Below are 23,992 nucleotides of genomic sequence, written 5' to 3'. Positions count from 1 at the left end.
TGAACACGTTCAGTAGATTCATCTCTGTTCTCTTGAACATGTTCAGTAGATTCATCTCTGTTCTCTTGAACATGTTCAGTAGATTCATCTCTGTTCTCTTGAACATCTTCAGTAGATTTATCTCTGTTCTCTTGAACACGTTCAGTAGATTCATCTCTGTTCTCTTGAACACGTTCAGTAGATTCATCTCTGTTCTCTTGAACACGTTCAGTAGATTCATCTCTGTTCTCTTGAAAACGTTCAGTAGATTCATCTCTGTTCTCTTGAACATCTTCAGTCGATTAATCTCTGTTCTCTTGAACATGTTCAGTAGATTCATCTCTGTTCTCTTGAACACGTTCAGTAGATTCATCTCTGTTCTCTTGAACATCTTCAGTCGATTAATCTCTGTTCTCTTGAACATGTTCAGTAGATTCATCTCTGTTCTCTTCACCATCTTCAGTAGATTCATCTCTGTTCTCTTGAACACGTTCAGTAGATTCATCTCTGTTCTCTTGAGCATCTTCAGTAGATTCATCTCTGTTCTCTTGAACACGTTCAGTAGATTCATCTCTGTTCTCTTGAACACGTTCAGTAGATTCATCTCTGTTCTCTTGAACATCTTCAGTAGATTCATCTCTGTTTTCTTTTGAACACGTTCAGTAGATTCATCTCTGTTCTCTTGAACATCTTCAGTAGATTCATCTCTGTTCTCTTGAACATCTTCAGTAGATTTATCTCTGTTCTCTTGAACATCTTCAGTAGATTCATCTCTGTTCTCTTGAACATCTTCAGTAGATTCATCTCTGTTCTCTTGGACACGTTCAGTAGATTCATCTCTGTTCTCTTGAACATGTTCAGTAGATTCATGTCTGTTCTCTTGAACACGTTCAGTAGATTCATCTCTGTTCTCTTGAACATGTTCAGTAGATTCATCTCTGTTCTCTTGAACATCTTCAGAAGATTCATCTCTGTTCTCTTGAACACGTTCAGTAGATTCATCTCTGTTCTCTTGAACACGTTCAGTAGATTCATCTCTGTTCTCTTGAACACGTTCAGTAGATTCATCTCTCTTCTCTTGAACATCTTCAGTAGATTCATCTCTGTTCTCTTGAACATCTTCAGTAGATTCATCTCTGTTCTCTTGAACACCTTCAGTAGATTCATCTCTGTTCTCTTGAACACGTTCAGTAGATTCATCTCTGTTCTCTTGAACACGTTCAGTCTTGAACACGTTCAGTAGATTCATCTCTGTTCTCTTGAACATCTTCAGTCGATTAATCTCTGTTCTCTTGAACATCTTCAGTCGATTAATCTCTGTTCTCTTGAACATCTTCAGTCGATTAATCTCTGTTCTCTTGAACATGTTCAGTAGATTCATCTCTGTTCTCTTGAACATCTTCAGTCGATTAATCTCTGTTCTCTTGAACATGTTCAGTAGATTCATCTTTGTTCTCTTGAACATCTTCAGTAGATTCATCTCTGTTCTCTTGAACACGTTCAGTAGATTCATCTCTGTTCTCTTGAACACGTTCAGTAGATTCATCTCCTCTGTTCTCTTGAACACGTTCAGTAGATTCATCTCTGTTCTCTTCAACACGTTCAGTAGATCCATCTCTGTTCTCTTGAACACGTTCAGTAGATTCATCTCTGTTCTCTTGAACACGTTCAGTAGATACATCTCCTCTGTTCTCTTGAACACGTTCAGTAGATTCATCTCCTCTGTTCTCTTGAACACGTTCAGTAGATTCATCTCTGTTCTCTTGAACATGTTCAGTAGATTCATGTCTGTTCTCTTGAACACGTTCAGTAGATTCATCTCTGTTCTCTTGAACATGTTCAGTAGATTCATCTCTGTTCTCTTGAACATCTTCAGAAGATTCATCTCTGTTCTCTTGAACACGTTCAGTAGATTCATCTCTGTTCTCTTGAACACGTTCAGTAGATTCATCTCTGTTCTCTTGAACACGTTCAGTAGATTCATCTCTCTTCTCTTGAACATCTTCAGTAGATTCATCTCTGTTCTCTTGAACATCTTCAGTAGATTCATCTCTGTTCTCTTGAACACCTTCAGTAGATTCATCTCTGTTCTCTTGAACACGTTCAGTAGATTCATCTCTGTTCTCTTGAACACCTTCAGTCTTGAACACGTTCAGTAGATTCATCTCTGTTCTCTTGAACATCTTCAGTCGATTAATCTCTGTTCTCTTGAACATCTTCAGTCGATTAATCTCTGTTCTCTTGAACATGTTCAGTAGATTCATCTCTGTTCTCTTGAACATCTTCAGTCGATTAATCTCTGTTCTCTTGAACATGTTCAGTAGATTCATCTTTGTTCTCTTGAACATCTTCAGTAGATTCATCTCTGTTCTCTTGAACACGTTCAGTAGATTCATCTCTGTTCTCTTGAACACGTTCAGTAGATTCATCTCCTCTGTTCTCTTGAACACGTTCAGTAGATTCATCTCTGTTCTCTTCAACACGTTCAGTAGATTCATCTCTGTTCTCTTGAACACGTTCAGTAGATTCATCTCTGTTCTCTTGAACACGTTCAGTAGATTCATCTCCTCTGTTCTCTTGAACACGTTCAGTAGATTCATCTCCTCTGTTCTCTTGAACACGTTCAGTAGATTCATCTCTGTTCTCTTGAACACTTTCAGTAGATTCATCTCTGTTCTCTTGAACATGTTCAGTAGATACATCTCCTCTGTTCTCTTGAACACGTTCAGTAGATTCATCTCCTCTGTTCTCTTGAACACGTTCAGTAGATTCATCTCTGTTCTCTTGAACACGTTCAGTAGATTCATCTCTGTTCTCTTGAACACGTTCAGTAGATTCATCTCCTCTGTTCTCTTGAACACGTTCAGTAGATTCATCTCCTCTGTTCTCTTGAACACGTTCAGTAGATTCATCTCTGTTCTCTTGAACACGTTAAGTAGATTCATCTCTGTTCTCTTGAACACGTTCAGTAGATTCATCTCTGTTCTCTTGAACATGTTCAGTAGATTCATATCTGTTCTCTTGAACACGTTCAGTAGATTCATCTCTGTTCTCTTGAACACGTTCAGTAGATTCATCTACTCTGTTCTCTTGAAAACGTTCAGTAGATTCATCTCTATTCTCTTGAACACGTTCAGTAGATTCATCTCTGTTCTCTTGAACAGGTTCAGTAGATTCATCTCCTCTGTTCTCTTGAACATGTTCAGTAGATTCATCTCCTCTGTTCTCTTGAACACGTTCAGTAGATTCATCTCGGTTCTCTTGAACACGTTCAGTAGATTCATCTCTGTTCTCTTGAACATCTTCAGTAGATTCATCTCTGTTCTCTTGAACACATTCACTAAATTCATCTCCTTTGTTCTCTTGAACACATTCAGTAGATACATCTCTGTTCTCTTGAACACGTTCAGTAGATTCATCTCCTCTGTTTTCTTGAACACGTTCAGTAGATTCATCTCCTCTGTTCTCTTGAAGACGTTCAGTAGATTCATCTCTGTTCTCTTGAACATGTTCAGTAGATTCATTTCTGTTCTCTTGAACACGTTCAGTAGATTCATCTCCTCTGTTCTCTTGAACACGTTCAGTAGATTCATCTCCTCTCTTCTCTTGAACACGTTCAGTAGATTCATCTCTGTTCTCTTGAACACGTTCAGTAGATTCATCTACTCTGTTCTCTTGAACACGTTCAGTAGATTCATCTCTGTTCTCTTGAACACGTTCAATAGATTCATATCCTCTGTTCTCTTGAACAGGTTCAGCAGATTCATCTCTGTTCTCTTGAACACATTCAGTAGATTCATCTCTGTTCTCTTGAACACGTTCAGTAGATTCATCTCTGTTCTCTTGAACACATTCAGTAGATTTATCTCCTCTGTTCTCTTGAACACGTTCAGTAGATTAATCTCTGTTCTCTTGAACATGTCAGTAGATTCATCTCTGTTCTCTTGAACACGTTCAGTAGATTCATCTCTGTTCTCTTGAACACATTCAGTAGGTTCATCTCCTCTGTTCTCTTGAACATGTTCAGTAGATTCATCTCTAATCTCTTGAACACATTCAGTAGATTCATCTCTGTTCTCTTGAACACGTTCAGTAGATTCATCTCTGTTCTCTTGAACACATTCAGTAGATTTATCTCCTCTGTTCTATTGAACACGTTCAGTAGATTCATCTTCTCTGTTCTCTTGAACACGTTCAGTAGATTTATCTCTGTTCTCTTGAACATGTCAGTAGATTCATCTCTGTTCTCTTGAACACGTTCAGTAGATTCATCTCTGTTCTCTTGAACACATTCAGTAGGTTCATCTCCTCTGTTCTCTTGAACACGTTCAGTAGATTCATCTTCTCTGTTCTCTTGAACACGTTCAGTAGATTTATCTCTGTTCTCTTGAACATCTTCAGTAGATTCATCTCTGTTCTCTTGAACATGTTCAGTAGATTCATCTCTGTTCTCTTGAACATGTTCAGTAGATACATCTCCTCTGTTCTCTTGAACACGTTCAGTAGATTCATCTCCTCTGTTCTCTTGAACACGTTCAGTAGATTCATCTCTGTTCTCTTGAACACGTTCAGTAGATTCATCTCTGTTCTCTTGAACACGTTCAGTAGATTCATCTCTGTTCTCTTGAACACGTTCAGTAGATTCATCTCCTCTGTTCTCTTGAACACGTTCAGTAGATTCATCTTCTCTGTTCTCTTGAACACGTTAAGTAGATTCCTCTCTGTTCTCTTGAACACGTTCAGTAGATTCATCTCTGTTCTCTTGAACACGTTCAGTAGATTCATCTCCTCTGTTCTCTTGGACACGTTCAGTAGATTCATCTCCTCTGTTCTCTTGAACACGTTCAGTAGATTCATCTCCTCTGTTCTCTTGAACACATTCAGCAGATTCATCTCTGTTCTCTTGAACACGTTCAGTAGATTCATCTCTGTTCTCTTGAACACGTTCAGTAGATTCATATCTGTTCTCTTGAACACGTTCAGTAGATTCATCTCCTCTGTTCTCTTGAACACGTTTAGTAGATTCATCTCTGTTCTCTTGAACACGTTCAGTAGATTCATCTCTGTTCTCGTGAACACGTTCAGTAGATTCATCTCTGTTCTCTTGAACACGTTCAGTAGATTCATCTCCTCTGTTCTCTTGAACACGTTCAGTAGATTCATCTCTGTTCTCTTGAACACGTTCATTAGATTCATCTCTGTTCTCTTGAACATGTTTAGTAGATTCATATATGTTCTCTTGAACACGTTCAGTAGATTCATCTCCTCTGTTCTCTTGAACATGTTCAGTAGATTCATCTCTAATCTCTTGAACACATTCAGTAGATTCATCTCTGTTCTCTTGAACACATTCAGTAGATTTATCTCCTCTGTTCTCTTGAACACGTTCAGTAGATTCATCTACTCTGTTCTCTTGAACACGTTCAGTAGATTCATCTACTCTGTTCTCTTGAACACGTTCAGTAGATTCATCTCTGTTCTCTTGAACACGTTCAATAGATTCATATCCTCTGTTCTCTTGAACACGTTCAGCAGATTCATCTCTGTTCTCTTGAACACGTTCAGTAGATTCATCTCTGTTCTCTTGAACACATTCAGTAGATTTATCTCCTCTGTTCTCTTGAACACATTCAGTAGATTTATCTCCTCTGTTCTCTTGAACACGTTCAGTAGATTAATCTCTGTTCTCTTGAACATGTCAGTAGATTCATCTCTGTTCTCTTGAACACGTTCAGTAGATTCATCTCTGTTCTCTTGAACACATTCAGTAGGTTCATCTCCTCTGTTCTCTTGAACACGTTCAGTAGATTCATCTCTAATCTCTTGAACACATTCAGTAGATTCATCTCTGTTCTCTTGAACACATTCAGTAGATTTATCTCCTCTGTTCTCTTGAACACGTTCAGTAGATTAATCTCTGTTCTCTTGAACATGTCAGTAGATTCATCTCTGTTCTCTTGAACACGTTCAGTAGATTCATCTCTGTTCTCTTGAACACATTCAGTAGGTTCATCTCCTCTGTTCTCCTGAACACGTTCAGTAGATTCATCTTCTCTGTTCTCTTGAACACGTTCAGTAGATTTATCTCTGTTCTCTTGAACATCTTCAGTAGATTCATCTCTGTTCTCTTAAACATGTTCAGTAGATTCATCTCTGTTCTCTTGAACACGTTCAATAGATTCATCTCCTCTGTTCTCTTGAACACGTTCAGTAGATTCATCTCCTCTGTTCTCTTGAACACGTTCAGGAGAATTAATCTCCTCTCTTCTCTTGAACACGTTCAGTAGATTCATCTCTGTTCTCTTGAACACGTTCAGTAGATTCATCTACTCTGTTCTCTTGAACACGTTCAGTAGATTCATCTCTGTTCTCTTGAACACGTTCAATAGATTCATATCCTCTGTTCTCTTGAACACGTTCAGCAGATTCATCTCTGTTCTCTTGAACACATTCAGTAGATTCATCTCTGTTCTCTTGAACACGTTCAGTAGATTCATCTCTGTTCTCTTGAACACATTCAGTAGATTTATCTCCTCTGTTTTCTTGAACACATTCAGTATATTTATCTCCTCTGTTCTCTTGAACACGTTCAGTAGATTAATCTTTGTTCTCTTGAACATGTCAGTAGATTCATCTCTGTTCTCTTGAACACGTTCAGTAGATTCATCTCTGTTCTCTTGAACATATTCAGTAGGTTCATCTCCTCTGTTCTCTTGAACATGTTCAGTAGATTGATCTCTAATCTCTTGAATATGTTCAGTAGATTCATCTCTGTTCTCTTGAACACGTTCAGTAGATTCATCTCCTTTGTTCTCTTGAACACGTTCAGTAGATTCATCTGCTCTGTTCTCTTGAACACGTTCATTAGATTCATCTCTGTTCTCTTGAACACGTTCAGTAGATTCATCTCCTCTGTTCTCTTGAACACGTTCAGTAGATTCATGTCTGTTCTCTTGAACATCTTCAGTAGATTCATCTCTGTTCTCTTGAACACGTTCAGTAGATTCATCTCTGTTCTCTTGAACACGTTCAGTAGATTCATTTCTGTTCTCTTGAACACGTTCAGTAGATTCATCTTCTCTGTTCTCTTGAACACGTTCAGTAGATTTATCTCTGTTCTCTTGAACATTTTCAGTAGATTCATCTCTGTTCTCTTGAACACATTCAGTAGATTCATCTCTGTTCTCTTGAACACATTCAGTAGATTTATCTCCTCTGTTCTCTTGAACACGTTCAGTAGATTCATCTCCTCTTTTCTCTTGAACACGTTCAGTAGATTCATCTCCTCTCTTCTCTTGAACATGTTCAGTAGATTCATCTCTGTTCTCTTGAACACGTTCAATAGATTCATATCCTCTGTTCTCTTGAACACGTTCAGCAGATTCATCTCTGTTCTCTTGAACACATTCAGTAGATTCATCTCTGTTCTCTTGAACACGTTCAGTAGATTCATCTCTGTTCTCTTGAACACATTCAGTAGATTTATCTCCTCTGTTTTCTTGAACACATTCAGTAGATTTATCTCCTCTGTTCTCTTGAACACGTTCAGTAGATTAATCTTTGTTCTCTTGAACATGTCAGTAGATTCATCTCTGTTCTCTTGAACACGTTCAGTAGATTCATCTCTGTTCTCTTGAACATATTCAGTAGGTTCATCTCCTCTGTTCTCTTGAACATGTTCAGTAGATTGATCTCTAATCTCTTGAATATGTTCAGTAGATTCATCTCTGTTCTCTTGAACACGTTCAGTAGATTCATCTCCTTTGTTCTCTTGAACACGTTCAGTAGATTCATCTGCTCTGTTCTCTTGAACACGTTCATTAGATTCATCTCTGTTCTCTTGAACACGTTCAGTAGATTCATCTCCTCTGTTCTCTTGAACACGTTCAGTAGATTCATGTCTGTTCTCTTGAACATCTTCAGTAGATTCATCTCTGTTCTCTTGAACACGTTCAGTAGATTCATCTCTGTTCTCTTGAACACGTTCAGTAGATTCATTTCTGTTCTCTTGAACACGTTCAGTAGATTCATCTTCTCTGTTCTCTTGAACACGTTCAGTAGATTTATCTCTGTTCTCTTGAACATTTTCAGTAGATTCATCTCTGTTCTCTTGAACACATTCAGTAGATTCATCTCTGTTCTCTTGAACACATTCAGTAGATTTATCTCCTCTGTTCTCTTGAACACGTTCAGTAGATTCATCTCCTCTTTTCTCTTGAACACGTTCAGTAGATTCATCTCCTCTCTTCTCTTGAACATGTTCAGTAGATTCATCTCTGTTCTCTTGAACACGTTCAGTAGATTCATCTCCTCTGTTCTCTTGAACACGTTCAGTAGATTCATCTCCCCTGTTCTCTTGAACACGTTCAGGAGAATTAATCTCCTCTGTTCTCTTGAACACATTCAGTAGATTCATCTCTGTTCTCTTTAACACGTTCAGTAGATTCATCTCTGTTCTCTTGAACACATTCAGTAGATTCATCTCTTTTCTCTTGAACATGTTCAGTAGATTCATCTCCTCTGTTCTCTTGAACACGTTCAGTAGATTCATCTCTATTCTCTTGAACACATTCAGTAGATTCATCTCTGTTCTCTTGAACACGTTCAGTAGATTCATCTCTGTTCTCTTGAACACGTTCAGTAGATTCATCTCTGTTCTCTTGAACACGTTCAGTAGATTCATTTCTGTTCTCTTGAACACGTTCAGTAGATTCATCTTCTCTGTTCTCTTGAACACGTTCAGTAGATTTATCTCTGTTCTCTTGAACATTTTCAGTAGATTCATCTCTGTTCTCTTGAACACATTCAGTAGATTCATCTCTGTTCTCTTGAACACATTCAGTAGATTCATCTCCTCTGTTCTCTTGAACACGTTCAGTAGATTCATCTCCTCTGTTCTCTTGAACACGTTCAGTAGATTCATCTCCTCTGTTCTCTTGAACACGTTCAGTAGATTCATCTCCTCTCTTCTCTTGAACATGTTCAGTAGATTCATCTCTGTTCTCTTGAACACGTTCAGTAGATTCATCTCCTCTGTTCTCTTGAACACGTTCAGTAGATTCATCTCCTCTGTTCTCTTGAACACGTTCAGGAGAATTAATCTCCTCTGTTCTCTTGAACACGTTCAGTAGATTCATCTCCTCTGTTCTCTTGAACACATTCAGTAGATTCATCTCTGTTCTCTTTAACACGTTCAGTAGATTCATCTCTGTTCTCTTGAACACATTCAGTAGATTCATCTCTTTTCTCTTGAACATGTTCAGTAGATTCATCTCCTCTGTTCTCTTGAACACGTTCAGTAGATTCATCTCTATTCTCTTGAACACATTCAGTAGATTCATCTCTGTTCTCTTGAACACGTTCAGTAGATTCATCTCTGTTCTCTTGAACACGTTCAGTAGATTCATCTCTGTTCTCTTGAACACGTTCAGTAGGTTCATCTCCTCTTTTCTCTTGCACATGTTCAGTAGATTCATCTCTGTTCTCTTGAATATCTTCAGTAGATTCATCTCTGTTCTCTTGAACACGTTCAGTAGATTCGTCTCTACTCTCTTGAACACGTTCGGTAGATTCATCTCCTCTGTTCTCTTGAACACGTTCAGTAGATTAATCTCTGTTCTCTTGAACACGTTCAGTAGATTCATCTCTGTTCTCTTGAACACGTTCAGTAGGTTCATCTCCTCTGTTCTCTTGCACATGTTCAGTAGATTCATCTCTGTTCTCTTGCACATGTTCAGTAGATTCATCTCCTCTGTTCTCTTGAACATGTTCAGTAGGTTCATCTCCTCTGTTCTCTTGAACACGTTCAGTAGATTGATGAGCTGCTCTCATGATCTTCTGCTGCAGGAGTTCAATGTTCTCCTTCCTCTTGGGTAAAACACTGACACTGAACTTATCAGTGATGTACTGTCTGACTTCACCTCTGATGAAACTCTTGAAGTGATCTCTGGGTTTATGAATGTAGTTCATGTATTTGTTGAAATCCTCCTCTTCTGCCAGTCTCTTCAGGATGTGCTTCTCCAGATGTGATCTGTTTCCATTCAGTGATTCACAGTTTGATCTCATTTCATCCGTCAGATCTCTGACAGTCTTCTTATAGATGCTCTGTTCAATCGGCTCTTTCAGTTTCTGACAGATGATCTCTCCAAGCTTAGCAGCTGATGCGGCTCCATGACAGTATTTCTGGAAAATACTATAGTACCCTTCTCTCTTCTTCTTCAAATAGAGAACAGGATCATTGAATTCTCTGAACAGTGTGTGTTGGTCAGTGATCTTTGCTCTCTCAAAGATGGACAGAACCAAATCCATGAAGAAGTCATTCTTGAACACATATTTCACTTGTTCTTCCTCATGTTCGATTACTCTTGCTCTGATGTAATCTGTGATTTGTTGAATGTATATCCCTGCTCTCTGTCCAGTGATCTTCAGGAACACTTTCATAGATGTCTCTGAGTATTTCTCTCACGTCTCTCATCATATAAATGTCTCTGATAAGAGGAGTGTCTCTGATGATCTTCTTCACACACTATTCCCAGAACACATCTCTTTCTTCAGTGTTTCTTCATCATTTGTTCTGTCTCTGAGTTTTAAGGCGAGTTCTTTGCTCTTTTCATAGAGAGTGTTTTCGTGATGTATTCTCCGAGCATCAATCTTTTTCTTCAGGTCTCGCTGCTGAAGAATCTCATTTAATTTCTTCTGTGTTTCGCTCACAATATTTTCATGAAGATCTCTGATTTTGATTTCAAATGATGTTTTCCACTGAATCAGTATATATTTATCTCTGTCTTTCTCAAAGAATTCAGACAATGATTTCTCCACTTCTTCACTCATCTTCTTCAGTTCTATGTCAAGATCAGTTTCTTCAATCTCATTAATCACTTCATTTTCTATTTTGTTGTGTAGTTTGTTCTCAGATTCCATCATGTCTCTGTGAAGACTCCAGGACCACTTCATGTATTCTGTCTCCAGTTTCCTGTAAGATGAAGTCTCCAGGGTATTTCTGAAGCTGAAGATGAATTGTTCATTCAGTGAAGTCTCCCAGAGACCTTTAATACGATAGTTTAAGTCTTTCAGTCTTATTGAATGTGATTTTGAGACATGAGACATAATAGTCTTCTTCAGTTCTTGAATGTTCTTACAGTATTTTGGGTTTGTTGGAGCCATCGGTGGGTTTCCCTCCCAGAGATGAGGAATATATCACAACCTCCTGAACATCAAATCTAATGACGCCACTGAAACAGTCAGCATCAATGTCTTCCTCTTCAGCAGCGAGTCTTGTCATCTCATCCAGTGTCTCCTGCAGTCGTCTCCTTCTCTCCATGTTTCTCTCAACAGCTGTGACGTCTGACACGTTCTGATGCACAAACACACAGCTGGGATTCAATCTGACCTTCTTCATCCTCATGAAGGCCTGAACAACAATCTGAAGAACGTCCTGCATCTCCGATGGGTTTTCTCCAAAGATATTGATCAATGTCAAATTTCCAAGACCAACAACAAATGTGGCCAGTTCATTGTCATGATGATCTTCCAGACAGTTCTGGAGCATGAAGACCCACAGTATCAACAACCAGAATATAATCAAACCTCATCTGTGTTTTCATCTCATCTGAGACTCCGATCAGATGCATGAAAGCTCCTCTGGTGCATCTGCCAGCACTGACAGCAGACTGGACTCCAAACATGGTGTTCATCATGGTGGATTTCCCAGAGCCTCGAAGCCCTAAAACTGACAGTACAAAGAATCTCTGGTCTCCCAGTTTCTGGACGAGTTGATCTAGAACAGCAGAGATCCAGATCACAGGAACATGAGCAGCATCTCCATCCATCAGCTCCAGTGGAGATCCAGAGATCATCATCTCTGCTGCGAGAGAAGAGAAGTGAACCTGCAGGTCTTTCTTGTTCTTCTTCACAGATTCACATGATTCATAGATCTGACCGATCTCCCTCATGATGTGCTCCAAACCAAAGTCTGCAACTTGGAGATCCTCAGAAATTCTCTCAAGTTCTGCTTGTGCAGCTTTGAGTTGTTCAGATTTATCATGATTCTCCTCCAGATTTCTTACTCGTGACCACTTCTCATTATACTTTTGATGTAGCAAAAAGATCACCTGATGTACATTCATCCAGGAAAAAAATATTCTCATGATTATAATGTGAGTTAATTTCTTTTAAAAAGATCTTCATAAACTCACTGATGTCTGATTCATGCTGCTGTTGACGGAGTTTCTTCATTTCTGTTTGTTTTCTACTGATGTCAGTTTCTATCTCATCTCCTCGAGGTTGATGTAGTTCTCTGTTCTTCTGATTCCACTGATGCCACAGTTTCCCCTGATGAGGCAGAAATAATTCTTTGACTTTCGTCAGATCTTTCTTCTCCAGTAAACTCATCATCTGCTGTGCTGCTACTCTTCCTCTCCTGCAGTCATCATCATCTTCCTCATCTACTCTGACATCTGAGTGTTTGGACACATCTTCAAGTCTGAAAGTGGAAGATGATTCTGATAGACAATCATTTATAGCTCTTCTGAGTTCTTCAGATACTTCTGGCTGATTTCTGTTTTTCAGTCCAATCTTGTATTTTCCTTTCCGTGTCTCAATGATGGTTGACTCATCCTCAGTAAAGAGACAAATGAGTGGCTTTCTGTCTCTGTACAGGTTTTGTATCTTTTCAGCGTGTCTACCATTCCTGTGAAGTCATGGCAGAAGAACAACATTGACTGAGCTCTTGTCCGTGAGGATCTGCAGCTGTTTCTCATGTTCTTCTGCATCACCGTGTAGATTACAGAACGCTACACACTCAGTGAAGTTATCATCATCTGATCCAGAAGGACAGAACCAGGAGATCTCCACCACTCCATCCATCAGGACTCTGACGGTTCATAAGCTGAGACTTGGATGAAGACACAGAGCCAAACCTGAAGAAGAACACCATTGGAGCTTGTGTTCATTGTTGGTGTTTTTCATGTACCAGCTCTTGTTGATTTGTCTGAATGTCCAGAGAGGAAACTCAATCTGTTGTGTGAATGGATGAGGAACAAGCAGAGGAAGAGCGAACTGACACTGAGACAGTTTAGTGACCATCAGCTGCTTCAGGAGACCATCAGCACAATGAAACACAGCCATCTGGACATCCATCGGGTGAATGAGATCACACTGACTGGTTCCTTCATTAGACAAATACATGCTTTCAAAAATATCACTCTCATCTTCAGATGAGTCACTGTCTCTTTGTTGTGTGTGATGTGGTTCACTGATCTCTTTATTTGTAATGTATCTTGCTCTGTAGTTCATCATCAGTAGTTTCTGAATGTAAGTCTGAATCAGCTCTTCTTCAGCACAAGACTAATGAGACTGTAATGAATGCTCAGTTATCTGAAGAACATCTGTGGCTCTCAGTCTTTGATCTATATGAAGTCTGTGAAACAGGTGCTCTGTTCTTTCAGCTCTCACTTCTGCAGTTACTATGTCCTTGTTTTCTCCCTGTTTTAAAGACAATACAATAAACTAAAACAAATCATTTAAAATATTTATTGTTCTTCCATTCAGTCATGAGTATAAAAAATGGGAAAAACGCAAACGCCAAAATAATCAAAGACTTGTTGTTTTACTAATCAACTATTTCTGCATGACTCTGCATTGCAGCAATTATCTCAGTTCATCATCATATTACAGACTCTCTGAAGCTGTTGTTATAATAAAAAAAGTTAACTTTTTTATATTCTAGATTCATTACACACAAACTGAAATATTTAAAGTGTTTTTTTTTGTTTGTTTGAGTTCTGATGGTTACGACTTACATCTTCAGTGTCTCAAAAAATTATAATATTTTCTCAAAGATCAATCAAAAAAGTTTTACAAAACAGAAATGTTCAAAATATCCAAAGTAGGTTTAATTATGCACTCAATACTTGGTTGGGGCTCCTTTTGCAATTACTGTCTGTGCCACTGCAGGTTGCTTTGATAGCGGCCTTCAGCTCCTCTGTATTTTTTTTTAGATGTTACTTATCTTCCTCTTCACAATACCCCATAGATTCTCTGTGAGGTTCAGGTCAGGCGAGTTGGCTAGCCAATCAAGCAAAGTAATATCATGGTCAGCAAATCACTTGGAAGTGGTTTTGGCACTGTGGGTAGGTTGTCAGGGTTTTGCACTCCTTTAGCCCTCCTACTTGTTTTTTACCACACCCTCTTGTTAGCCTGGTTAGTCTTATTGTGCTCACCTATCCCTCATGTATTGTCCTCCCTATTTATAGTGCCCCTAACCGTTTTTTGTTTGCTGGTTCATGGTCATTCTCAGCCCCTCTGTCTCTGTCTCTGTCTCTGTCTGTGGATGTGGCTGAAAATGTCTCCTTGTCTGGTTGGTCGTGTGCCCGTGTCTCCTTTTCTGGTTTGTCTTGTGCCCTTGTCTCCTTTTCTGTTTGGTCTTGTGCCCTTGTCTAGTCCTTGTTGTTCTATGTTTTTGTCTTGCTCCTTATTTTAGTAATTTGTTTGTTCTTGCTTTTGGCTTTTATTTGTAATATTTATTTAGTTTTTCTAGTCTTGATTCTTGGCTTTGTTTGATTATTCTCTAAGTTGGTTGAATTATTTTATTTTATTGATCTTATTTTGTTACTTAACCTTTTATTAGTTTATTGGCTTATATCTTTCCTTGTCTTGAGTTTAATTTGTGTTTTTGTGGAGCTTTGTCCTGTCTAGTCTTGTGTTCGAGTTCCTGACTCGTCCCTGTGTGTCCTGCCCTGATTCTACCTACCTTGGACTTGGTCTGTTTCAGAGTCAGTGGTCAAGAAGTGTCTGAGCTCTACTCTATGGTGCCTTGTGTGGTCTTCTCCATCAGCCTGGTTTTGCTGCCCCCTCTGTTGCCAAGTATTCTGCCAGTTGTTTCCTGAAGCCTTCCCAGTGGCCTCCCCTAGCTGTTCATGTTTACTGTTTTCCTGTTGTGGTATCTATTGTTCACTTCACTACCCTCTTGTATCAGTCTGTTTTGTCAATGAAACCTTATTACCTTACAGCGCAATTGGGTCCTCCCTCCTAGATCCCTGACATAGGTGCTAAATTCCTGCTGCAAAATTAAATCTGCATCTCCATTAAGCTTGTCAGCAGATGGAAGCATAAAGTGCTACATATCCTGGTAGATGGCTGCATTGACTTTGGACTTGATAAAACATAATGAACCAACACCAACAGACGTCACGGCACTCAAATCATCTCTGACTTCAGAAACTTCACACTGGACTTTGGATTCTGTGCCTCTCCAGTCTTCCTCCAAACACCAGACCTTGATTTCCAAATTAAATGCTAAATTTACTTTCATCTGAAAAGAGGGCTGTGAGCCACAGTCCAGGTCTTTTACATTTATTTATCTGATGCTTTTATCCAAAGCGACTTACAATTGCTATACATGTCAGAGGTTGCACGCCTCTGGAGCAACTAGGGGTTAAGTGTCTTGCTCAAGGACACATTGGTGTCTCACAGTGGATTCGAACCCGCGTCTCTCACACCAAAGGCATGTGTCTTATCCACTGTGCCAACACCACCACTTTTCCTCCTTACCTCAGGTGAAATGCTTCTGATGGTTTTTTTCTGGTTTAGGAGTGGCATGGTTTTAGGAATGTGACAGCTGTAGTCCTTTTCTTGAAGATGTCTGAGCATGGTGACTCTTGATGCGCTGACTCCGGCTTCAGTCCACTCCTTGTGAAGCTCTCCCAAGTTCTTGAATCTGCTTTTCCTGACAATCTTTTCAAGTCTGTGGACATCCCTGTTGCTTGTGCACCTTTTCCTACCACACTTTTTCCTTCCAGTCAACTTTCTATAAATATATTTTGATACAGCACTCTGTGAACAGGCAGCCCTTTCAGCAATGACCTTTTGTGTCTTACTCTCCTTGTGGAGGATGTTGATTATTTTCTTCAGGACAACTGTCAAGTCAGTAGTCTTTCCCATAATTGTGGTTGCATGTTCTCAACTAGCCCAGGAGGTACCCATTATTTCTACTCAAAATTAATAAAACTAATCAAGCTCAAAATGGAATATTCTAATTTTTTGAGATACTGATTTTTTTATTATTTTCCTAAGCTGAATAAGTCGTAATTTGTAACAAACAGAATTAAAACAAAAAATTCATGAAATATTTCTGTTTGTGTGCAATGAATCTAGAATATACAAAAGTTTACTTTATTGAATTAAATTACAAAAAAATAAAGAACTTTTCTTTTTTTAAGTAGAAAGTTGTGAAATTAGTTTTGTTGGGTTTCAAAAGTTCACTCTTACATATATCATTAGCTGAGGTATGGTATGCGTATTGATTGCACTTTTTTTTTTTGGCAAAATCATTTTCTGTTTCTAACAGTTTTTTAATTCATTTTAAATAAGTACATTTTTTTAAATCATTTTAAAAGTTTAAATATTGCTTGTTTTATTTATTTATTATATTATTATTTTCCATCATAATTATTTTACTTTTGTTTTATGTAAAGCACTTTGAATTACCATTGTGTACGAAATGTGCTATATAATAAACTTGCCTTACCTAAATAAATTGGTCCTGCCAGAATAATTGCATGTAACTTATGTCTGTATCATCTCAGTGAGGTTTAAACATGCAAGGTAGGGCAAATGTAATGTCTTCAGACATTTCGGCGTGGATGGCTTGCCTTGAAAAAATGCCTTGACTTCGTGGTTAAATGGCATCGTCACCCGACAGAATTACGTCATGATGTCGTTTAACAACTTTAGCCGCGAAACCTGCGTTAGCGTCTTCACCTGAAGAATGTATTGATTTACGACAGGCGGTCTGCGCCGCTAGAGGAGGCCGGAAAATCCGTGGTGAAAAGGCTGAGCCGCGACGGGAAGCGAGAGAGACTTGCTGCGGTGAGAACTGGGGTGCGGCCCAGGCTGGTTGAATGCCTGCTGCTGCTGCGATCCAGCGCTCGAGGAGAGCCCGGTCTTAAGCAGGAGCGAGGTGAGCTCAGGTCCGGGGCTTTGCACGGTCTATTGGCCACAACCTGTGGCTTTGCGAGAAGAGCAGCTGTCGCGATAATGCTTAATGGTGTTCGGCGGCCATGTTTGGCGAGGTAGGAGTGATTGTGGGCCCGGAAAAAGTAGCAGATCTGAAAAATCCCCGGCACAGATCTCTTCATTGGAAGATTGGGTTTGTGATAGGAAGACAGACAGAGCGAATCGAATGCTGATTAACCGTCAATGGATAGAGGTAAGTCAGCGATATTTATACTCTGGGATTGATTACTAGATTGTGGTCCACCTGTGTTGATTAGGCTAAGTATCTGATGCACTCCTCCAGAACCTTGTTAACGAGAACATCATTTAGTATAATGCCACCTTTATACTTAAAACATCTATAGAGGATGCATTACATATGTATTACTTTATTAAAATCGAAATGAGTGACCATTTTAGAGGTTTCACACACAGGCCTCTGTTCGGGCTAATACAGGGTTGTTTATGATCAAAGTTATGATCAAAGTTATACAACTCCAATTTAAATTACTTTTGGGTGCAATAACTTTTACATCGAATGTAAAGTCTGTGTTTTAGCAAAAAAACAGGTACTAAGTAGGAGTTACATGACATAGGCTAAATTGTTTACATCTCTGGTTCACCCCAAACAATGATAAAACCTTACATTATTCACACAAAACCATGTATTTCATAAGTATTTAATCATGTCAGTGCAATTTAGACAAGTCAAATGAATTCATAGACCCAGAAAACATGGGGTTAGACACCAAGATTACTTGACTAAGTCAAATAATGGAGTTAGGATATTTTAAGGGCTCCCTGCCCATCTTGTGCACCATCTTGAAAATTATACCTTTCTACTGGTCAAACTTTGGTAAACCTTTATTATGTTATTAAGGACACGTAATACTACAAAAAACAGCTGAGGAACCTTTTGTTAGAATTTTTTTAGGGTTAGATGTTTTATTTTCATATAGGCAGCTGCCTAAAATGATCTTGAACTTTCACAAACTGAATGGTTTCAGCTCTCTGTCTTGTAAACAACTCCTAGTTAATGGCATTATGATATAAAAGATGACAAGTCATCGTCCAAATTCTTTAATTTAGAACAGTGAGCCGCAAGAACAGCTTATATTTCCAAACACCTGCGGTACTCTGACATGAAAGAGAGTGTACATCTGCTCAAACCCTGACGCGAAGCTAAGCACTTTTCCACGTCAAAAACTGTTTCTATAAATATGAGCGCTGGCGTGGATTTCAGCATAACACACTCTAAGATCAAATCTGTGTGTACACACACTTTATAAAAGAGGCCCTAATAGACCTCCGCGTTTCTCTGTAGACTCACCTTCAGCATCATCTTCACTCTCTCTTTCTCTTCTTCATGCTTCTTCCTCTGTTTGTCTGACTCTGTCCATCATCATCTTCATTCCGTCTTTCTCTTCTTCATGTTTCTTCATCTCTTCCTCTCTTTCTTTGTTCATTCTCTCTTTCTCTTCTTCATGTTTATTCATCTCTTTCTCTCGTTGTCTGTTCATTCTCTCTTTCTCTTCTTCATGTTTCTTCATCTCTTCTTCTCTTTCTCTGTTCATTCTCTCTTTCTCCTCTTCATGTTTCTTCATCTCTTCCCCTCGTTCTCTGTTCATTCTCTCTTTCTCTCCTTCATGTTTATTCATCTCTTTCTCTCGTTGTCTGTTCATTCTCTCTTTCTCCTCTTCGTGTTTCTTCATCTCTTCCTCTCGTTCTCTGTTCATTCTCTCTTTCTCTTCATGTTTCTTCATCTCTTCCTCTCTTTTTCTGTTCATTCTCTCTTTCTCTTCTTCATATTTCTTCTTCTCTTCTTCTCTTTTTCTGTTCATTCTCTCTTTCTCTTCATGTTTCTTCTTCTCTTCTTCTCGTTCTCTGTTCATTCTCTCTTTCTCCTCTTCATGTTTCTTCATCTCTTCCTCTCTTTCTCTGACTCTGTTCATCATCATCTTCATTCTGTGTTTCTTCATCTCTTCCTCTATTTCTCTGTTCATTCTCTCTTTCTCATCTTCTAGATTCTTCATCTCTTCTTCTCTTTCTCTGTTCAGTTCCTCCAACTCTTCCTCTCTTTCTCTGTTCATTCTCTCTTTCTCTTCTTCGTGTTTCTTCATCTCTTCCTCTCTTTCTCTTTTCATTCTCTCTTTCTCCTCTTCGTGTTTCTTCATCTCTTCCTCTCTTTCTCTTTTCATTCTCTCTTTCTCCTCTTCGTGTTTCTTAATCTCTTCCTCTCTTTCTCTGATCATTCTCTCTTTCTCCTCTTCGTGTTTCTTCATCTCTTCCTCTCTTTCTCTGTTCATTCTATCTTTCTCTCCTTCGTGTTTCTTCATCTCTTCCTCTCTTTCTCTGTTCACTCTCTCTTTCTCTTCTTGGTGTTTCTTCATCTCTTCCCCTCGTTCTCTGATCATTCTCTCTTTCTTCTCTTCGTGTTTCTTCATCTCTTCCTCTCTTTCTCTGTTCACTCTCTCTTTCTCTTCTTGGTGTTTCTTCATCTCTTCCCCTCGTTCTCTGATCATTCTCTCTTTCTCCTCTTCGTGTTTCTTCATCTCTTCCTCTCGTTCTCTGTTCATTCTCTCTTTCTCCTCTTCGTGTTTCTTCATCTCTTCCTCTCTTTCTCTGATCATTCTCTCTTTCTCCTCTTCGTGTTTCTTCATCTCTTCCTCTCGTTCTCTGTTCATTCTCTCTTTCTCCTCTTCGTGTTTCTTCATCTCTTCCTCCTTTTCTCTGTTCACTCTCTCTTTCTCCATTTGGTGTTTCTTCATCTTTTCCTCCTTTTCTGTGTTCATTCTCTCTTTCTCCTCTTCGTGTTTCTTCATCTCTTCCTCCTTTTCTCTTTTCATTCTCTCTTTCTCCTCTACGTGTTTCTTCATCTCTTCCTCTCGTTCTCTGTTCATTCTATCTTTCTCCTGTTCGTGTTTCTTCATATCTTCCTCTCGTTCTTTGTTCACTCTCTCTTTCTCCTCTTCCTGTTTCTTCATCTCTTCCTCTCGTTCTCTGTTCATTCTCTCTTTCTCCTCTTCGTGTTTCTTAATCTCTTCTTCTCTTTCTCTGTTCATTCTCTCTTTCTCTTCTTCTAGTTTCTTCGTCTCTTTCTCTCTTTTTCTGACTCTGTTCATCATCATCTTCATTCTGTGTTTCTGTATCTCTTCATTCTCTCTTTCTCTCTTCATTCTCTCTTTCTCTTCTTCTAGATTCATCTCTTCCTCTCTTTTTCTGACTCTGTCCATGTTCATCTTCATTCTGTGTTTCTTCATATCTTCCTCTCTTTTTCTGTTCAATTTCTCCATCTCTTCCTCTCTTTCTCTCTTCATTCTTTCTTTATCTTCTTCTAGTTTCTTCATCTCTTCCTCTCTTTCTCTGTTCATTCTCTCTTTCTCTTCTTCGTGTTTCTTCCTCTCTTCCTCTCTTTCTCTCTTCATTCTCTCTTTCTCCTCTTCATGTTTCTTCATCTCTTCCTCTCTTTCTCTGTTCATTCTCTCTTTCTCTTCTTCGTGTTTCTCCATCTCTTCCTCTCTTTCCCTGTTCAGTTTCTTCATCTCTTCCTCTCTTTCTCTCTTCACTCTCTTTTTCTCTTCTTCATGTTTCATCATCTCTTCCTCTCTTTCTCTGTTCAGTTTCTCCATCTCTTCCTCTCTTTCTCTGTTCAGTTTCTCCATCTCTTCCTCTCTTTCCCTGTTCAGTTTCTTCATCTCTTCCTCTCTTTCTCTCTTCACTCTCTTTTTCTCTTCTTCATGTTTCATCATCTCTTCCTCTCTTTCTCTGTTCAGTTTCTCCATCTCTTCCTCTCTTTCTCTCTTCAGTTTCTCCATCTCTTCCTCTCTTTCTCTGTTCAGTTTCTCCATCTCTTCCTCTCTCTCTCTCTTCAGTTTCTCCATCTCTTCCTCTCTCTCTCTCTTCAGTTTCTCCATCTCTTGCTCTCTTTCTCTGTTCAGTTTATTCATCTCTTGCTCTCTTTCTTTCTTCAGTTTCTCCATCTCTTTCTCTCTTTCTCTGTTCAGTTGCTTCATCTCTTGCTCTCTTTCTCTGTTCAGTTTCTCCATCTTTTCCTCTCTTTCTCTCTTCAGTTTCTCCGTCTCTTCCTCTCTTTCTCTGTTCAGTTGCTTCATCTCTTCCTCTCTTTCTCTATTCAGTTTCTCCATCTCTTGCTCTCTTTCTCTGTTCAGTTTCTCCATCTCCTCCTCTCTTTCTGTGACTCTGTCCATCAGGATCTTGATCTGTAGTTCTTGTTTCTCTCTCTCCATCTCTCTGAACATCTTACATGAGTAGAAACTCGCTCCGTTCTCTTTCAGCATGTCGTCTATCTTCTGCAGTAGATCAGTCACCTGTGTTCGGTCTTCAGGCTGATTATTATTGAACACATGATATCTGTTTCCACACGCTTCGATCAGCTTCATCAGAGGAGATCCAGGTTTTCCCAAACACTGGTCGATGGTCTTCTTCTTCAGAGAGTCTCCTCGGGTGAAGAGCACCATGGTGAACATTAATGAGTTTTCACCGAAGGTCTCTTGGATGATCTTCACTGATGTTTCTTCTTCTTTAGTGAATTGTCCCAGTGGAACCAGTAAGAGAAACACATGTGGTCCAGGCAGGATCATGGAGACACAGTGAGTGATTTCTCTCTGGATCTCCTCATTACTGAGTTCAGTATCAAACAGTCCTGAAGTGTCGATCACAGTGACACGTCGACTGTTGATTTCACATGATTCTCTCTGACTTTCTTTAGTAATAGATTTGAGTTCTTGAGATGTTTGTGCTGTAAATGCTTTTCTTCCTAAGATTGTGTTTCCAGTTGCACTTTTCCCAACTCCAGTTTTTCCCAGCAGAACAATCCTCATATCATCTGTGTTTTCTTTTGAAACTAAAATTGTAAAAAAAAAAAGAAAAAAAGAAAACACACACATGGAAAATTGTTAATATATGTATAATACAATTCCAACTTTAAATTGTTGTGTTTCTTTCCTTTTGCATAGGTATGTAGTATTATGTCAATATCTTAAATTAACACTATAAATGCAATATTTTGTGTCAAGAAAATTATTCACCAACACAAGAAACATAACAGGGAAATATTCCAACCTGAGCTCATTAAAAAAAAAATAATGATAGAAAAATTGGGGAGTGATACCAAATAGAAACACAGTTAATAAAACCAGAATATTTTATTCACAACTTAAACTAAGAAATTGTACACTTTTATCCACTAAATGAGCTCATTTTAAATTTGATGCCTGCTACAGGTCTAAAAAAAAAAGTTGTCATGGGGGCAACAAAGGGCTGAAAAAGCAAATTATTTTGAAAAGCTTCATCTGGGAGAACATCTAACAACTAATCGACATCAGGTCTGTAACATTAGATATACCCTTACCAAGAAGTAGTATACTTCAAGTTTAATTTATTAATTATACTTAAGTAAAGTTCAAGTATATTTTTAAGTATACTTGTGTTAGATTATATCATGATCCCTGTCAGATATTATTGTGAGTTTGCCTCTTTGCAATCCCTCCTCCCTTATTACTCGCTCCTCCCCACAGATGTTTCCTTTTAAGGTTGGATGTGAGTGTTGTTGTCTTCTTACTCCTGCCCTCTCTTTCTTTCTCCTTGTTTTTCTCCCTCCTCCCACCTGTGTTCTCTCTCTCTATTCTCTAGTTTTGTATCTCTTTACCTCAATGTATACGTGCATGCGCAGATGATACATAGAGCTGAATCGGTGAAGAAAGGTGGGGGACCCTTTTAGGCCCAGGTTTCAGGGTTTAGTTTGTCCTTTACTGAAAGTTGAAATGTTCCACGCCAATATTATTCGATATATGTCCAGCGTTTGCTGAATATATATACATACCTCAGGCATATATGCAACAGGTATGTAATCTATATCCAATTGGTTGAAAAGATGGTACCACCATTTTTTTATCCTATATATACTCAGTGTAAAACAATAAAGATTTGAAGTGAAGGTATATTCAGATTTTGTGTCTGTTGTGCCTTTTCTTCCCATGGCTGTGAACACTTTAGGAGGACTGAGAAAACTTGTGGTGGCAGCGATGTAGAATGGGACAATTTTAATACTTAACAATTTAACAACGTGTAACTGTTTCAATACTCACTTTGAATACACTTTCAATACTCACTTTCTAGTATATAAAAGTATACTTTATAACTGGTTTACATCTATGCTTTTAGTTTGGACTTGAATTTATACTAAAAGTGAACCTATTGACAGTGAGGAGTCACGTGCCGATTCGGGTTGATTTGGGCGGGGTCTGAGCCAGTCGGCCATGACGGTAGGAGACGCTATCGGTTGCCAGGGGCAACGCCTTCAGAACCTCACGGAGGCACGACATTCCAGAGTGCTTTAATTTTTGCACATTTATTTATTGTAACGGCAAGACAGAGATGGGTCTACAAATATGAGAAAGAAAAGGAAAAAAGTAAAGCAATGCAAAAAGATAAGGCGAAAGAAAAGGGACATTACAGGAATAAAACAGCGGTATTTGGAGAAGCTCTCAGGCATCCAAAATATAGACCCATACGAGCTTTTACTGCAACCGAATGGCACAGAGACCTGGACCATACCTCCATGCACATATATGGACATTGTGAATTATCTTTTTTTGGTGTACGTTACTACACAATGCAGGAGTTTAAAAGCCACAAGACTTTGGAATGTAACGAGGCTTTCTGCTGTGGCTGGGTCTATCTACAAGCCTCCAGGTGGTGAAAACAGCGTTGTACTGGCCAAAGTAAGTTTCTTCACATGCGTTTTAGCGTGTTGTAATTACATTGCATTTAGCAGACACTTCTTGACCAAAATGACAAAGTAATTAACTGTGACTCTTTCGTAAACACTAGATTGTAACGAGATGTCCAATGTACACAAGCGTTTCCAACATGTTTTGATGTAGGCTAAAGCTGTGTAAGTTTAGGTAACATTATTTAGTTGTAATTTGATTTTAGCCCAATGACACATACTGTATCAGTTTGTTTTGTGGTGGGTGTTGGGGGCTGCAAAGTGGACAAG

General features: G+C 38.9%; 2 protein-coding genes and 1 pseudogene across 2 annotated transcripts; all 3 read right to left on the bottom strand.

The window, feature by feature from the left end:
• The window catches only part of LOC132144962 (interferon-induced very large GTPase 1-like), a 28,235-nt pseudogene extending 9,922 nt beyond the window's left edge, over positions 1-18,313 (bottom strand).
• A 22-nt stretch (positions 18,314-18,335) lies between these two features.
• Positions 18,336-20,033, bottom strand: LOC132144895 (golgin subfamily A member 6-like protein 24). Its single transcript, XM_059555494.1, has 3 exons — positions 19,836-20,033; positions 18,915-19,775; positions 18,336-18,500 (listed from the first exon to the last, which is right to left on the bottom strand). The coding sequence occupies exons 1-3, from the start codon at positions 20,031-20,033 to the stop codon at positions 18,336-18,338; spliced, it is 1,224 nt and encodes a 407-aa protein (XP_059411477.1).
• Positions 20,034-20,050: 17 nt separating this feature from the next.
• On the bottom strand, positions 20,051-23,315 carry LOC132144804 (trichohyalin-like). The gene is made up of 3 exons (XM_059555400.1): positions 23,210-23,315; positions 20,196-21,835; positions 20,051-20,083 (listed from the first exon to the last, which is right to left on the bottom strand). Exons 1-3 carry the CDS (start codon positions 23,313-23,315, stop codon positions 20,051-20,053), a joined length of 1,779 nt encoding a protein of 592 aa, XP_059411383.1.
• Positions 23,316-23,992: the final 677 nt, after the last annotated feature.

The sequence above is a fragment of the Carassius carassius genome, chromosome 1 (assembly GCF_963082965.1).
Source record: "Carassius carassius chromosome 1, fCarCar2.1, whole genome shotgun sequence".
Classification (NCBI taxonomy): Eukaryota; Metazoa; Chordata; class Actinopteri; order Cypriniformes; family Cyprinidae; genus Carassius; species Carassius carassius.
This window is presented reverse-complemented; position numbering and strand designations above follow the sequence as displayed.